Below are 18,459 nucleotides of genomic sequence, written 5' to 3'. Positions count from 1 at the left end.
TTCCCCATGTTCTTGAGCAGACGCACCCCCTTGGCGATCAGGCCATGCTGCTGGGGTTGGTGCTGGTGCTGGTGCTGCTGCTGCTGCGCTGCGGTGCTGCCCCCTCTCAGGTCCCTCTCTGAGGTCTCGGGGGTCTCTAAGCCCGGTTTGCTCGCCTGTGTCAGGAGCAGCTGTGAGGATGCTGCCGCTGCCGCCGAGAGGATGCCGACAGGCTGCTCACACGCTCTCTCCCCCTCTCCCTGCCTCTCATCTCTCACGCTATGCCCCTCCCTCTTCTTCCCATCTGCTAGCTCTGGGCTGTTACATAACGGAGTGCTGGCCGAGCGACCCCGGCGAGCATGCTCAGTGTGAGGCTCCTCCCTCCCCACACCCCCATCCTGAGAAGGAGGAAGCAGATGATGAGGATGATGCTGTTGTTGTTGTTGTTGATGGAGCAGAGAGTGCTGATGTTGTTGTCTGCGGAGCAGGTTGGACACACTGCTCTTTCTCCTGTTCTTGAAGGTGGACGTGAAGAAGCTCTCTTTCAGGAAAGGCACCTGGGTCTCGATTGTCTGAATAGTCTGCATCCTTTTCTCAGTACAAGAGGGGGGGACAATCTGAATTGTCTAAAAATGAACAGAGGGTAAAACATTCATTTAGTTTTGTATTAAAACAGATGGGAGACACTGTGTTCTCAACGCAGACTGATAAACACGTGGAAATTCACAGTAGCCAGACACACTGAACTAGAGGGTATTCTAGCGTGATTATAATATCAAATGGTTGCTGGTTTGTGCTGAAAATATTTTCCTGTTTCATTCCTTCTGTCATTCCCTCTAGAACCATAGTACAGCAGGAATGTTTCATTCCTTCTGTCATTCCCTCTAGAACCATCGTACAGCAGGAATATGACAGCAGGAAACTTTTCTCATCATACACCTCTGTTAAAAAGCAGTGAAGAAGATCTCACACGCTGGACAACACTCCCCTTAACACTAATTGGACGAATCAACACCATAAAAATTATAACTTTTTATATATATATCAGAAATCTAAATCTGTTTAACATGATCCCCATCCAACTGGTTGAAAGTTGTGGACTCACTCATTAGGCCTACACACTTCTACTGGGAAAACAAAAGAAGAATAAAACTGACAACACTTCAAAAATCAAAATCTTTAGGAGGACTAGAATGCACCAAACCAAATGTTCAGCAATACTACAAAGCTAATCAAATGACATGCATCACCACGTGGCTCCACTCAGCTCCACCCCACCGGCCATAACAGCATGCAAATAATTATCAATCGAAAACCTGGGGGGTATTCCACCAACGTCACAAAGGAAAATCCAGCCTTATTTGGATAAATCGCGCGAGACTGGCTGGATTTTAAAATATATATATAAATCTCGCGGGATTTATCAAAATAAGCCTGGATTGTCCTTTAGCAACGTTGATGGAATACCCCCGTGCCCTTCCTTTCTAAATCCATCACAAAACACTGCTTTAACTATCTCACCATTTCCAACACTCTACAAGCCTGGTGGAAAGTAAATAATATGATTAATATCACACTCACTCCCCCACTTTGGCACACCCTAAACCTTCACCATCTCTAAACAAATAACTCACTATCAACCTTCGAACAATTAAACGATCAATTCATCATAGGCAAAGAACAATAGGCCTATATATAAGCAAAAATGTAAATGATTAATATTAACATTTTATCTGCATCAGATTCGACTTTTTTTTTTTTTTTTTTTGAAAAGGACCTCAATATCAATCCGGATAACAACTTCTGGTCACACATCTGTCAATCCACCTTTAAAATATCCAGAAACATGAATCTACAACTGATCCAAAACAAAGTAATACACAGCACACATCTCACAGGCCACAAAATGCACGCAATGGGATTCACCACCTCACAGTGGACCCCAGGAAGAATAGCTACTGCATGTTTGCTGTATCTAATGGTGGATCCAAATAAACAAACAAACAAACAAATGCACAAATGTGAATTTGACACCCACGACAATTAGCCTACCTCCACGCCTTCTGGTCCTGTCCCCAGGTTCAACGTTTTTGGAAAGACATACCAACCAAACTTAGAGTTTCTGTCATGTAACATTCCTCTATTGATTGATTGATTGAAAACTTTATTAGAATGTTTGCAGAAGTAGGTACATGAAAGTACATATTACATACAAGGTCAAACTAAGAGGATAAAAACCCAAGAAAGCCACTGGCTTATTTCAATTGGGGTCCTTGATTTTCAATTCATCGTTTATCTATCTCCATCCACCTGCCTTCTCGGCGACCTCTCAGACCTAATAACACCAAGTAATAGCCTACATCACTACTTGTAGCTCTAGCTATCGTCAAGAAAACTATTATCCTCAATTGGAAATTCAGACACCTACTAATAAAACAATGGTTGGACCTCCTCTTAGAACATAATATCACTAGAGCAAGTCTCCGCCAAATGATCAACTCACGGAACTCAATCCAAACTTCTCATACCTGAGAATGAACTAGGCTACCTCCTCATACCTCTCAATCTGCCGCCTCCCCGTCACTACTATCATCTTCATGATTAAAACCCCACCCCTTACTATACCCCATCTCATATAATAATAATTTGAATAAAAATAAAAATACATTCAATAAAAAAACAGGACTCTTGACTATGATTACGACTATTACTATTTGTATTATCACTTTTCTTTTTCTTTCATTAGTTGGTAAATTAATTAGTCCTCCGAAGAAGCCCCCCCCCCGCAGTATTTGCAGCATTCCGGGTGGGAATATTAATATACTATATGTACTGTATATAGAGCTAAAACTTAAAACATAGACATTCTCTTACAAACAAGTGATGGCCATGACTGGTTCTGAAAAGCCTTGTGTGTGGTACGGTATGGTAATCTTATGGTAATCCCTTCCACCTTTTTCAATCTCTGGAGCAAACATGAGACAAAATATACAGAGACAAAATTCTCTACAGAGACAGAAAAAGGTAAGAAATGTCATATCAACTCCCGAATCCATATTAATAGCGCTACCATCCTGTCTGAAGTAATATTTAGTGTAAAGCCAAAGAGCTATTACTATGGCCCTACACGGTCTGGCTCTGCAAGATTAATACTCTTATTAATTAAGATTAATATCTCTATTACCGGCATATCTGTCAATGTCTCATATACCTTCCCTTTGTATGTGTTTATGTATAGTTTATTAATATTTTTTCATTGTTTTTTTGTTGACTACAAACACAACTGGCAACTGAATAATAACTGCAGAGACAGGTAAACAACACATACCGTCTCTGAACATTTCATTTGGTTCGCATCACCTCCCCATCAAATATGACTCTTAAAATATGGCTTTGTGGCACATTGTTAGCTGACATATAAGAATGAAACCTCCAGAAAACATCTATATGAAATATGGATATTGTTTCTCAAGAAAATATTTTGATGCAATCAAAAGGTCGACACTCAGAGTATCTCAGAGTAAAACTTAATCTGCAGATTGCAGTTTTCTGAGAATGCTCTCCTCTCCATTCAGAGGATTGAGAAAAGTAATCAGACTACTTCAACATAATTTTAATCATTTATACATTAGTACCCATCTATTATACAGAATTCTATTTACATTAAGCAAAACTCTACTCTTTAAACATTTAGATGTATTATAACTATAACTTAACGTCTCTTGTTTTACTATCCCATCATCAACTATTCAGTAAATGGCAACATATTAATTGACAAAAGGATTAATGTTAAAAGCAGCTACATATATATATATATATATATATATATATATATATATATATATATATATATATATATATATATATATATATATAATACAATATAATAATTAACTTAATTAAGTTATTAACTTATGTAAGGAGTTTCCTTTCCCAGAAAGCAGAACAACACTTGCCTGAGTGGTCTCTTCTCTCAGCCGAGAATGAAGAACACAAACAAGTGTTTGTGATCTCTGCCAGGCTGCTCCTCTTCCTTGTCACATGAAGACATGCTGGTCAGCATCACATGTCCCGTCTGGGCACACTCACCCTCCAAGCACTGCTGCTTCTCCACAACATGCTGTTCCCAACAACACAGAACCTCTTCAAAAACAATCTATTTCAGTACTAATGTTATGTTTCACTTTAAATAAAATATCTGAAACCTTAACCTACAGGGGGCAGACACAGACTAACATTAGGCTTAATCTGTGTCCAAGAAAACAGTCAAACCAGTTTACATAGTTATAAATTATTAGACAGATCCGTGCATAGAGATGGAACACTTCTGCAAACAAAGGACTAAAGGGCAACACTGATGCACTATTAGGTCCTTCTTATTTCCAAATGTTCAATACAAAACTAATGAACCAACGACTATAGTTGTCAATAAAACAGTTTTTTTGTTTATTGACTTGATTGGCATACTTGAAATGTAACAAAAAACTAAACAATAAAGGTTGTATTTTGCTATTCATTTGATATCACATCTCAAACATTGAAGAAAAAACAAAACAAGAAAGCACACTTGACTAGGAATATAATAACACTGTTGCACATGTGTGTTGAAAGCAGCAGATATATCCATTGGCATTTCAGACTATATACAGTACCCTTTCTGTATGTAGCATTCTGTAGCATTCAATCTGTCTACTTGATATCGTACTGTAATCTACTCAATATGAATATTCCTGTAGTGTCTTGTTTGCTTTCAGAATCCCTTTACAAAAGTAGGTGTACATTATACACCAATACAGCAAAATGTACACATTTAGAAAACCAGGTTGTTTGAAAATGTTAGTATTAAATGTTACCCTTCCCATCTGAGCGAGAAGCTTGGTGCATCACAAAATACGACAACATATTCAAATGAAGCTATATTTTTTGCTCTGGTTGAATCGTCACTTTTCTGCTAGACCTTAGACTGAGCACATGTAAGACCGAAGTCTACATTCAGCTCTGAGCTTAAACACATTTAAATGTAAACATGAATTTTGACAAGAAAAGACAGACAATGTATCATCTTGGCATGGAAGTGTCCAATTGAAGTATGGTGAGAATGGTGAGGGTTCATAGAACCACAATACGGTTTATCCGTTGCTGCCAGAAACTAGAGTCCAGTTTTCTATTCTTCCAAAAGGTGGCACTGTGGTACTGCTGAATCCTCTAGTTAGAGAGGTTCCACCTGGGGTCGATGGATCACTCTCTCTTACTTAAGGAGGGACATTTCCAAAAAGAATCTGTTAATCAATACAGTAAAATTCATAGTGATGAATATCTTTTGTGTATCACAATCAATAAGTTGGTATGGGTTATCCAAATATACATGACGGTATCATTACTTGAAACATAAAACCTTAGGTACACAAACAACTATTGAAATACTCAATGCACTTATTCTCTCCACCATTTAAACCACAACAATTACATTAAAGCAAGAGCAGCTCATTGGAGGTGCCACAGGATATTCACAACTCATTTCTTAGAATCATTTTCAGACTGGCTCAAAATCTATAGAGGAATATCTATAGACCAATTGATTACACAAAAATAACCCACATCTGTTAAACACCTGTCGTTACAAAGAAGACACAGCTTTAAAACTCCATTATTTCATAACACACAGGAAAGCTACATCCATGTGGAAAGGCAATGTACAGAAGTAGAGTAAAAAATAAAAGAATAGGGACATTTAATTCAGTTTTACCACCAGGGAGCACGGAATCAATACAATGCAGTCTTGTGCCACAAAAAAGCTTTGGCCATGGCTTTCAATGCTATACACATCCCAGTCTCCCTTGAAAACTGCTCTCTCAATCTGCTCTCTCATAATATGTTCACTTCTTAGACAGAAAAAGGTAAGAAATATCAAACCCTCCAATCCATACCAAACAAACATACCATCTCCCTAGGTATCAATTGCACTTCAAAGTTCCCCCCAATGTGTTAAAAGCCATTTCTCCATTAGTTTCCACCAGCTACAGTAAGTGTCCCAGCGGCACATCTCTGAGCGATCTGCAAAGATATGAGACTCCTCAGTCTTCACCACAGAACCTCGTCCAAAGACGCAGAGGAACATCCCACTAGAGGCTGGCTCCAAAGAGAGACATTCGACATCCCAGTACAAGATCTCTAACAGGCACTGTTCCCTTCCGTGTGTCACCTGGGACATCTGTCACGCCAGAAACCTCCAGATAATTTGCGATGGTGTCATCCATCAATCTGAGAGCCATCAATCTGAGAGCCATCAAGTGCCAAGAGCAGCATCAGACTAGTCCCATCCGGCTACGTCGAGTCTCTAGGAATCCTCCGGTGGAAGACCACCGACTGCCTCTGCTGGAACTGCTGCTTCCGCCGCTTGCGCTTGTCCCATTGACAGAGCAGGATCATCTTGAAGGTGGTGCGGAAGGTCTTGTTGCACAGGGCGTAGCACATGGGGTTGACGGTGCTGTTGACGTAGCACAGCCAGTAGCCCAGTGCCCACAGCGCCTCTGGGATGCAGCCATTGCAGAAGGTGTTGACCAGCACCATGATGTTGTACGGCGTCCACGTGATGAGGAAGGCGAACAGGATGGCGCTGAGCGTCTGGGCCGCCTTCTTCTCCTTCACCAGCGATATGCGCTTGCGCTTGGTGATCTGCGTCCGTGCCCTATTGGCGAACCGCGTGGCCAGGGCGGCCTCTTTAAAGGATATGAGTGCTGAGGGGGATTTGGTGGAGGTGCCGGTGGCCGAGCCAGTACTGGAGCATGGCCCCACTTTGGTGGTTTGGGTGGCAGGCGTGGTCTGGACCTTGCCTAGGGAGGAGGAGAAGCGTTGGTGGTAACTATTGGAGTCTGTGTTGCCTCCATCTGGGGTGGTGGTGGTGGTGGTGGTGGAGAGGCAGTCCCGGCTGTCCTCGTCCCCTTTCAAGGGGTCCTCCTCGCAGGCAGCGTCCAGGTCCTCGCAGGAGGTGAGCTGGGAGTTGACGGCCGCCTTCATCCCTGGCAGATTGAGGACGATAGAGAAGATAGCGTGGCTCTGGGGCATGGCGTCCTCATCCTCGGACGACCCTGAGTGGTCCACTGACACCCCGGTGTCGTTGTTGTTCCAGCTGTCGCTACTGCTCTGGTCCGGGTCGCCCCCCCCCTCCACAGGCTGAGCACTGCCAGGCTTCCAGGACCGCATCATGGGCCAACAGTGGAAGCGTCCCAAGCGTGCCGCAAGTCCCCGGTTGGAGCTCTTCTTCTGGGAGGGCCTGGTCAGCTCATAGCTGCTGCAGCTCCTGTTGCTCCCAGTCTGGTGGACAAAGTGTGCTCTCTCCCCACCACCACCACCACTACCACCACCACCCCCACCTCCACCCCCACCCCCACCCCCTCCCCCGCTGCCTCGATTCGCTGAGCCCTGCAGGCCCGCCAGCTCCCGCGAGCGGTTCTGGGTCTCCCTGTAGATGCGCCAGTAGAGCACGCTCATGATTGTGACAGGCAGGTAGAAGGCAGCGATAGCCGTGCAGAAGGTGATAATGGGCTCCGAGAGGAACTGGATGTAGCACTTGTCGGAGGGAACTGTCCTCTCCCCGACAAAGTACTGCCAGAACAGGATGGCTGGGGCCCACAGGACCAGGGACACCACCCAGGCCATCCCGATCATCAACCCCGCCCGCCGGGTGGTCCGCTTGGCCCGGTAGGTGAGCGGACGGGTGATGGAGAAGTACCGGTCGAAGCTGATGACCAGCAGGTTCATGACAGACGCATTACTGGCCACATAGTCGATAGCCAGCCACAGGTCACAGGTCCAGTTCCCCAAGGCCCACTGGCCCATCACGATGTAGGCTGTGTAGAGGTTCATGGAGATGACCCCGATGATGAGGTCAGCCACGGCCAGGCTAAGCAGGAAGTAGTTGTTGACGGTCTTGAGCTGCCGGTTGACCTTGAAGGAGACCACCACCAGGACGTTGCCGATGATGGTGATCAGGGACAGGAGACCGGTGAGGAGGACGATGAGGACCACCTGCCACACAGTGTGACCCCCCAGGGGGTCGTACACCGTGGCGAGTGGCGTCGCCGTCCCGTTGAGCGGGCCTGTGAGGTTGAAGACGCCACTGAGGAAGGAGTCGTTGTCATCCAGGCTTGTTAGCTCGGACCAGGGGTCTCTGTAGAGAGAGCCAGTGTCTGGCCAGGGGTCTCTGTGGAGAGCATTGGGTTGTGGGTACACTCCCGTTCCCGGGGAGCTCACGGTTGTCAGGTAAAGGCCAGGGTCTGTGCTGTTGGAGCTCATCATCAAGTCCTGGCATATTCTGCGGACACAACAGGGAGAAAAAGGAGAAATAATGTCAACAATGTAGAAAACAAGAAATTGCTGTTTGACAGTATATTCAATATTGTTTGCACTAGGCTGATAGCACACTTATGCTAATCTCAACAAACTAACATGGGGTTGGGAGTTTATTCACTTTTCTTGCAAAACCCTCTCGCGTTTGTAAACAATTTGTATTCATAGGTTTGTTCTAAGCCTTATGGGTAAGAATTCGATGGAGAACATCCACTATTTCAGGTTACCTCAAACAAACAATAATGAATTTTGACAAGAAAGTCGAGCGCTGAAAATCCCCCAAATTACAAAAACACATTCTTGTTATGACATCGAGCATAGTGCCAAGAAAGTGTTTGAAGCTCAGGCACATGAATTTCAATCTAATTGTACTGTAGGGAGTGTGTCTTGAAGAACCTTTACAGTAATCTTGTAAACAAAGACTGAAGTCGGCCGGTTCCTGTCATACTGCCGGTGTGACTTTGCATGCAGGTGGCGGCTTTTATTCAAATACAGCTCCTGGGTATGGGTGAAATACACAGCCATTTCATGGGCCCGTCTGGTAATTTCACTGACAGGGAACAGAACAGAACCAGGGAAGGCTGGTGGAGGTAGAAATCAGGCTCATTGTAATACATGGAATGGAATGAGGAATCGTATCAAACGTGTAACATTCCCGAGTTCCATTCCACACATTACGATGAGCGTGTCCTCTGATGTCTGCCACCAGCCTCCCCTGAGAATGTAACTGAATGATGCTGGCTCCTGCCCAAGGCCAGCCACGGCAGTGTGTGTGAAAAATGATACCTCTCAGGCCGAGAGTGAACACAAAACACACATAAAAGGATTCTTCTCCACCCCCCCCCCCCTTACCCCACCACAAACACACACAAACATAATGACTAGAGAAAAGCAAGCACCTCGTCTCAAAGGGACAGAAACTTTACTAATCATACAGCACAAACCAATCCACTCTGATGTACTTTTCGGAATGAAGATGATAATAATAATAATAATAATAATAATAATAATAATAATAATTACTTTTTATTTGTATAGCGCTTTTCCTGCAAATGTTGCAGATGGGGGAGTGAGTGAGTGAGAGAGAGAGAGAGAGAGAGAGAGAGAGAGAGAGAGAGAGAGAGAGAGAGAGAGAGAGAGAGAGACAGAGAGACAGAGAGAGAGAGACAGAGAGAGAGAGAGAGAGAGAAGAAGAAGAAGATTCAACCTTTGTCATTGCAGAGTATTCTCTGGACAAGGGGTCAGAGCCATTGAAGGTGACCCTGGAGCAATTAGGGGTTCAGTGCCTCGCTCAGGGACACCTCGACACATGGCCAGCCAGGGTTCGAACCGCCTGAGCTGCCAACCTTGCGGTCATTAGATGCCGGCTGTACCGGCTGTGCCACAGCCGCCCCCCTCTCCTTCAGGGAGAGACAAAGACACATAGAGAGGCAGAGCAGCAGCAGCAGAAGCTTCAGAACACAACGCCAAGGACTCAATCCAAAATGAGAATGAAGTTATTAGCAAGCATTGCATGATGTGCTCCTCACACACAAACACAATTACTAGAGAAAAGCAAGCACCTTGTCTCAAAAGGACAGAAACATTACTAATCATACAGCACAAACCATCCACTCTGATGTACTTTTCGGAATGAAGATGGGGGAAAGAGTGAGAGAGAGAGAGAGAGAGAGAGAGAGAGAGACAGAGAGAGACAGAGAGAGAGAGACATACACAGAGAGAGACACAGAGAGAGAGAAAGAGACACAGAGAGAGACCGAGAGAGAGAGAGAGACAGAGAGAGAGAGATAGACATACAGAGAGAGAGAGAGAAAGAGACACAGAGAGAGGCCGAGAGAGAGAGAGAGAGACAGAGAGAGAGAGACAGAGAGAGAGACAGAGAGAGAGACAGACAGAGAGAGAGAGACAGAGAGAGACAGAAAGAGAGACAGAAAGAGAGAGAGGTAGAGAGAGACAGAGAGAGAGACAGAAAGAGACAGAGAGACAGAGAGAGACAGACAGAGAGACAGAGAGAGAGAGAGACAGACACAGAGAGAGAGAGAGAGACAGACAGAGAGACAGCGAGAGAGAGACAGACACAGAGAGAGAGAGAGAGAGAGAGAGACAGAGAGAGAGAGAGAGAGAGAGAGAGAGACAGAGAGAGAGACAGACACACAGAGAGAGAGAGAGAGACAGAGAGAGAGAGACAGAGAGAGAGACAGACAGACACACAGAGAGAGACAGAGAGAGAGACAGACACACAGAGAGAGAGAGAGAGAAAGAGAGACAGACACACAGAGAGAGACAGAGAGAGAGAGAGAGAGAGAGAGAGAGAGAGACAGACACACAGAGAGAGAGAGAGAGAGAGAGAGACAGAGAGAGAGAGACAGAGAGAGGCAGAGGAGCAGCAGCAGTAGCCTCAGAACACAACGCCAAGGACTCGATCCAAAATGAGAATGAAGTTATTAGCAAGCATTGCACTCTGCACTCCATCTCATGATGTGCTCCTCACACACTCACACAACAATGTCTGGATCTGGATCTCACGGGCAAACCAAGTACGGGCTTGCTGAGAGCACAACGGATGGAGGGAGCATTCTCTGCTCTTGGCTCTGAATCCAGCCATTTCTCCCTCACTGTTTGGAAACAGCGTCATTTGGTTCCCCCAGGATGTTAGCTAATTAGTTGGTAATAATAATAATAATAATAATTAATAAAAACACATTTACGATAATAATAATAATAGTATATACGTATATATATTATTTTTATTGATTCAGAAGACACATACAGCATATACTGTATAAGGTACCCCTCTTGGGAAAGTCTTGGGAAGCTCTGGACTGTCTGCCATCACCGACGCTTTTTTATTAATATTTTACTCACCACCATTACCGTCCCTTGGGACCCTCCGTCCACACTCTCCCTCCCGTAGGACCCGCCATCCAACCCCCTGCCTGCTCTCCCACCCATCCCCCCCACCCCGTCTCTCTCCTCCCCTAGCACCCACCTTCCCGTCCACTCCTCCACTCCCTGCTGCAGAGTATAACCTGTTTATGCAACTATAAATACACTTTTCAATAAGGAACAGCGCCGTGGTTTTGGCACAGAGACTAGGAGAAGTGTGTGTGTGTGTGTGTGTGTGTGTGAATGTTTGTGTGTGTGTGTGTCTGTGTGTATGTGTCTGTGTAGTGTAAGAGGAGGATGGCGAGGGGCAAAGCATCAATAGACATAAAACATTTGGCAGACTGTTCACCATGTGGGCACCATGTCACTCTCATGCATCTACTCGTCTCTGGTGAAGGTGTGTGTGTGTTCAGCTAGTTTCCCCACTGGGAACACCTGGGAACATATGCCCCTCCCAGCAACCCCCCCCCCCACACACACACACCAAGAGCCTCTTTGAAGCCTGCCTGCACCTGTGCCCTGACAGAACCGCTGACGTCCCACAGCGCACTGCTGGTAAAGAACCCCAACCGCCCCAAGCTATAGTAAGCCATCTGTGAAGAGGAAGATGAGAGTGTCTTTATAAACAGGCCTACACACACACACACACACACACACACACACACACACACACACACACACACACAGTGAGAGAAAATTATTATATGTAATAAGCTACATTTAAGAATCAAAAACATCATCTTGGGTTGAATGTCTGCAGCAGGCTGTAGAAGATGATTTCCTGTTGTCACACAGTAGAACCAGTTTCTCTACTTGAGGCTTGACATGGGCTAAGACAATAGACACATTTACATGATTACAAAGACCTGATTGCCCTGCCATCTAGAGCAGTTTCGGACCTTTGTGTTGCCCCAGACCCAGTGCTCTAAGACCAGACTGAACCAGTTGTGGCCATTGTGTTCCGTTTTCACCTTTTGTCTGTCTGGGAGAAAGTGGGGGCCGCTTCCCCCCTAGCCTTCATCATAGTCATCTTCATCAAATGTACAGGTCCACACCCATTGCTCATGATTGGTCTAAACCTCACCTGAGGGCGGACCCCTTACCTGAAGGTACCTGTTTGTATAAATACTCAGATGAAATGAATGATCTTTACTTTTACGAGGAACTTTCACTGTCAAGACTTGTCTGACGTGCTTGTAAACTTCCTCCTTCTGCAGAAGATTATTAAATATCTTTTCTTATACATCTTGAAACGAAACAGGCTGCCATTATTGAATAATTTGCACTTACAACACACACACACACACACACACACACACACACACACACACACACACACACACACACACACACACACACACTTAGGGGTGACTAAATGGTTTCACTTCTTCACAAATTAAAAGCACCATTGTTTCTTGAACTTTCATACAAGAAACAAAGCCTGACACAAAGATGTATAGTACACACAACTTCAAATAAAGAAACTGATAAACAAAACAAAAAAGTTCATCCCCCCTACACATATCACACACACATATATACACACACACACACACACACACACACACACACACACACACACACACCCTTCACTCTCTTTAATAACAAAGGGAAAGGCTGTGTCCTGAAAGAAAACACATTTCTAATGTCTTCACGCATTATCTCTGCTGAGTGGACAGAAAATGCTAATGCTCCTCTAATGAGGACAAACCACTTGAGAACATTGAGAAAAAATGTGTTTCTGTGAAGATGACAGATTAAACAGAAAGGAAATCAAGCTTTCATCTGCCACTTCTCTCATTAAAAACAACAACTGCAAAACACCCCCAAAACAAGGAGAGAGTAGCAGCATCAGCGTGTATGGGGGCTTCCTGGGGGTAGGACTACCAAAGAGCCTCGCAGGATGAGGCTGATCTAAGCCTGGGTCCTAGGGGAGCAAGCCAAATGTCAGACTAGCTGTTTTTCCCTGGTTCTACCAGAAATATGACAGTTTATGCCACTGAGCATGGCTCCAGGGGTCACAGAGGCAGGCCAATCAAATGTCAGGATTTAAATAAGGAACCATACAATACAATACAGAGGAGCACCATAACATGGAATACGCAATTCTGTAGTCTCGTTTCAGGGCGAATACCGAACAATGAAGTGGAGGATTGGAAAATGCTTTCCACTCAAATATACTTTATTAAGAATTAGACAAGGAGCATTGCAGCACAGATTAGCTCATGTTTCAGTCAGGGTCAGTTAGAGAGGATTAGACTACTGCAGGGGAGGCTGGTGGCGGTAGAAATCGGAGAGAACAAGCTCATTTTAATGCATGGAATGGATCCATTCATGCATTAGAATAAACCCGTCCCTCTGATTTCTACCTCCACCAGCCTCCCTTGGTCTACTGTAGCGATGGTGTAACAGATCAGGTAGTATGGGTCATTTCTTTTCCCTCAAAGCAGCCTCAACAGTACCTTTAATATAATATACCTCTAGCTGCTGCCATTGAGCTACTCCCTTTAATAAACTCTCCAGGCACGTATTTTGGGGGACATCGATGATCAAGTGATCGATTCTAGTTTTCTGCATCCTTACACTGCCTGTTCTCTGGCATTCTGAAGCATTAGTCACAGCAGGGTGAGACACATCAATTCCACCTGTCTCGACCCAGGCAGCCATCTTGAAGGATGGATGGACACTTTTGACCCATTTCTTTTTTCTTTTTTCAACAGATTGTACAATCGTATAATTGGGACATACAGTGATGCAAAACTTGCCTTTAGTGGAAAATCTGTAATCTTGTGCTTAGAGGCTTAGGACATGATGCTGTAGATGCTGCAGTAAGAAGTTAATATCTATTTCAAACTGGCATTACTACGTATGTTTCAGCTTTGACCATAACAGGTATACATACACCAGTGGAGGCCAGTAGGTAGGTAGAAATTTGAATGTTTGATACCATTCTTTAGTTTTGTCATATTTAATATGTATGTTTCTGCACTACTTATTATTGTTTTTGTAAAATGAAATAGCTTGTCTTTGTTTTTGTCTTGTTTAATCTTAAGTGAAATAGCTATGTCTTTGTTCTTATTTCCCATTAACCTTTATGTTTCAAATCTTTAAGTTTTGGTGAGGTTTTCATCCATAAAACCCATCTGTAATGTTTAGACCACCTACTGCCACCTGGTGGACTAGATACACAGTCAAGACCCGGTCCTGCGCAGTCTGGAGTCAGTCAATGCATATGCTGTAATGCGAGCACGTCGACTAACTAAAGAGTCCAGATGATATCCAGTGTGTGTCTCATCATTCATATATATATTCTTGCTACACGTCAGAATATCACACCATCCTGTCCCTACAGACTATAGGGTGCTTGCTTCTCTAACACCAATAACGGCTTCATCTTCATTCCATTCCATGCATCGCAATGAACCCGTCCTCTGATTTCTACCTCCACCAGCCTCCTCTGACTAGAACATAGAACAGATACAACCGTGGCATTGATCAGCTTTGCTCGAAAAATAAAGAGAAAGCCAAGATTGTTACGTCTACTCTAGTCCCATCAGCATGTAGAATTACATGAGGATACTGTCACTAATTACTGGTTTCGGGCCCACAGCGTAATTGATTTCAGGGTGAAATGAGATCTTGTGATGGGTTTGTGTCTGTGTCATCGACCTTGTCTTATCGACCGGAGCATCCTGTGTAAACTGACACAGTTGAATTCCACCCTTTGTGGTTCATTTTACACATGCAGACACAATACCGTCATGCTTGACCTGGCCTAGAAACAGGGCTGATGTTAACGTTAGCTATAAGGAAGACTCATTTGGTCATTTAGACTCCTTTGGTCACATAATATCAGTGCTTTTTTTCCGCAATAAACCTCTCCTCTAAAATCTCAATAAATGCAAAATACAGAAATATGTTCACCCAATGAGATGAGTTCTGCTAAGCCAACCATTCAGATGAGTGAGAGTGGGTCGTCTTACCTTCCCTGTGCCTTCGTTCCAGGAAACAGTCCAGTCTAATTAGTTTGCCTAACCTTGTTTAAATTCACTTTTATGACCGTGGGCAGTGAGAGGAGAGCACATCTTATTGAGTCACCTCTAGGAGGGCTTCAGAGTACTACAGCCATACCTCTCAAGGATGCTTATGTTGGCACCGCCACTTATAAACAAGCATCACTGCAGTCCTCTGGAGCTCAATGAGATAAAATAACCATACCAGGAAATAAATGAATACGTGCTTTGTTTATCCTCGACGCCAAGGAGCGCTGTGTTTCAGATCATCCTCTGAGCCAGGAGCCAGTTGAAAGTAGAAAGCCAACTGTTATTACTGTGTACGAGAGCAGTTGGGGTGGCTGGTCGAGGTAGAAATCGGAGGACAGGCTCATTGTAACGCATGGAGCGGAATGAGGAATGGTATCAAACAGACTGTACCATTCCTCATTGCATTCCAATAGGGTAGTGGTGGTCTAGTGGATAGTGAGTTGGACTTGTGATCGGAAGGTTGTGAGTTCAAATCCCGCCTGAAACCAAGCCACTACTAGTGTGCCCTTGAGTAAGGCACTTAGCCCTCAGTTACTCCAGGGGGAATGTCCCTGTAATTCGTAATTGTAAATCGCTTTGGATTAAAAGCGTCTGCTAAATGGCAAAATTAATTAATTAAAATTCCATGCATCCACACGTGGTTGACACCATTCCTCATTCCATTCCATGTATTACAATGAGCCTGTCCTCTGATTTCTACCTACACCAGCCTCCCCTGATAGAATGTTACTGACTCCCGCCCCAAGGACAGCCATAGCAGTGTGTTAGAAATGAAACCCATCAGACCGAGAGGGAACACATTTCCTCCCACTAGAAACACAATCACTAGAGAAAAGCAAATGTACATAAAACTATCTAAACTACATAAATTATCAGACAGCACAAACTTTCCACTCTGCTGTAAAGTTAGGAAGGAAAATAAAATATGAGCTGAGACTCACAAGGGTGCTAGATGGGAGAAGTTTAAACTCCGGATAGGAGGTCATGCAAGTTAATCATATTTTCTCAAAAATATAATTTTTTAGAGAATCATTTATTGGATCCGTTTTAGCGCATTAAACACATAAAGGTTTGGCCGCTTACGTTCACTTGCCTCTCTTTAACCAAAGAACCGCTCAGTGAGAACAAACTTACAGCTGAAAATCCAGAAAAAATATATTCATATAATGTGTATATATGTGTACAATATACATGTACAATAATTTTGGGCTGAAATAAGCAATAAGCATCGCCTTTTTTTTACCAGACAAATTGAGAACATATTGTCATTTGCAGCAATGACCTGGGGATTAGTTGCAGGGGAGAAGAGAGGGGATGAATGAGCTAGTTGAAAGCAGGAGATGATGAGGTGGCCATGATAATACTGTACAAGGGCCAGAGTGGGAATATAGTCAGGACACCGGCGTTAACACACCTAGTCTTGTGATCAATGCGATCGTTAACGACTCGGGAGTCGGGACCTCAGTTTAACCTTTCATCATTCATGTAATTTCCTCTGCGTGTCTTGCAGACATTTCTGCTTGGATGTCAGCCCACCACCTCAAGCTCAATCTAAACAAGATTGAGCCCTCCCAGACATCCGAGAATCTTGGAGTGATCCTTGACAACCACTTATCCTGTGTGGCGAACATCACAGCGACAGCACGCTCCTATAGATTCTTCCTCTACAATAGCAGAAGGACACGTCCGTTCCTCATAATAGAACCGCCTTGACTACTGCAACGCACTTTTGGCCGGCCTCCTCGCCTCCGCCATCAGACCTCTTCAGCTCATCCAGAATGCTGCCACCCGTCTGGTGTTCAATCCAAGTTCTCCCACGTCATTCCCCTCCTTCACTCCCTTCACTGACTCCAGGTAGCAGCTCACATCAGATTCAAGACCCTGGTGCTCGCCTACCGAGCGGGCAAAAGAAGCAGCCCCTCCCTACTTGCAAGCACTGATCAGCCCCCAGGGGCATTGGGGTCTTGTAGACCAGAGGATGGAGTGCCACCTACTGGTCCTCCAATACCACAAAAGTTACCCCCATCTGTGACTAGGATTCTATTGATATGTTACACCTCAACAATGCAGTCGGACAAGAAGCTGCTCTTCCTGTCACTGTTTACCCTGGTCTGATAGGGCCTCGTCTTCCCAGCGCCCACTAGTATCTATCTTACATATTCATGTGTCATCAGACAAGTTTACGGTTGCCAGGTATACCACCTGACAGACAATGGTGTTCCCCCCTCTGGAAGGGGGGGGGGGGGTCTTTAGGAGGAAGAAAGACAACCCTGAGAGGACATTTCTTGTCTGCAGTCTGGATCAAACTGTATAATGTCTGTGTCAGCCCTGGCTGGTCTTCAATGGGATAAGAGGGTAGATCCAGAGGAGGAAAGCGAGGAAAAGGATTTTGTTTCATTTCTGACAGCTGCCAAAGGATCAGGGGATTTCACACACCCTGACCTCACACACACACACACACACACACACACACACACACACACACACACACACACGCACACACACACACACATACACACCCTGACCTCCGAGGAGGCCTTCATCTCTCTGACAGCCCCTGGAAGGAGACTGCTGGAGTCAACCAAGCTTTCAATCTGACGTGTGTGTGTGTGTGTGTGTGTGTGTGTGTGTATGTGTGTGTGTTTGTGTGTGTGTGGCTGGAGTGTGTGTGTGTGTGTGTGTGTGTGTGTGTGTGGCTGGAGTGTGTGTGTGTGTGTGTGTGTACGTGTGTGTATGTATGTGTGTGTGTGTACGTGTGTGTGTGTGTGTTTAGGTGGCCTACCCTGTGTGTGTGTGTGTGTGTGTGTGTGTGTGTGTGTGTGACTGGCAGCAGAGTACAGTACATACAGTCTCCAATACTGAAACTGTGTATCCAAACTAGGCTGCTTTACTGCTCCAGTATGTGTGAGGTAAAAAAAGAAAAGTGACTGACCATATCAATCGCTGTTATTATTAGCCATAATAAAGTAAGCACATCGGAGGTGTGTTCTAGTAAAGACCGGGCTGATATCCTAGCGTGGTGTATATCCTAACTGTCCCGTTCTCAACAGCTCTCTCCACTCCCCCACAGTGAAACATAATCACATGTTAAGATATTATCGCGATGTGTGTGTACAGTCTTACCCCGCGCCTGCAGCGCCTCAATAAAGCTCAACTTGAGATCCTTCACACATTTCCGCTTAAACGATACACTATCACCATC

The 18,459-nt window shown here is 44.6% G+C and overlaps 2 protein-coding genes across 2 annotated transcripts in view; both read right to left on the bottom strand.

Annotated features, from left to right (window-relative positions):
- The window catches only part of LOC308155275 (formin-2-like), a gene marked incomplete at both ends in the record, with an annotated part of 42,479 nt that extends 41,913 nt beyond the window's left edge, over positions 1-566 (bottom strand). The window contains 2 exons of the mRNA XM_080528564.1: positions 1-187; positions 479-566. The exon at positions 1-187 is cut by the window's left edge and continues 1,655 nt beyond it. Of these exons, the coding sequence (XP_080384690.1) occupies positions 1-187; positions 479-566 (275 nt within the window). The remainder of the gene's footprint in view (positions 188-478) is intronic.
- A 5,737-nt stretch (positions 567-6,303) lies between these two features.
- Positions 6,304-8,277, bottom strand: chrm3a (cholinergic receptor, muscarinic 3a; the record flags this gene model as incomplete). Its single annotated transcript, XM_080534641.1, has 1 exon — positions 6,304-8,277. One exon carries the CDS (start codon positions 8,275-8,277, stop codon positions 6,304-6,306), a length of 1,974 nt encoding a protein of 657 aa, XP_080390767.1.
- Positions 8,278-18,459: the final 10,182 nt, after the last annotated feature.

The sequence above is a fragment of the Nansenia antarctica genome (assembly GCF_963989245.1).
Source record: "Nansenia antarctica genome assembly, chromosome: 1".
Classification (NCBI taxonomy): domain Eukaryota; kingdom Metazoa; phylum Chordata; class Actinopteri; order Argentiniformes; family Microstomatidae; genus Nansenia; species Nansenia antarctica.
The sequence above is the reverse complement of the archived record's forward strand: the minus strand, read 5'-3'. Positions and strand labels throughout refer to the sequence as shown.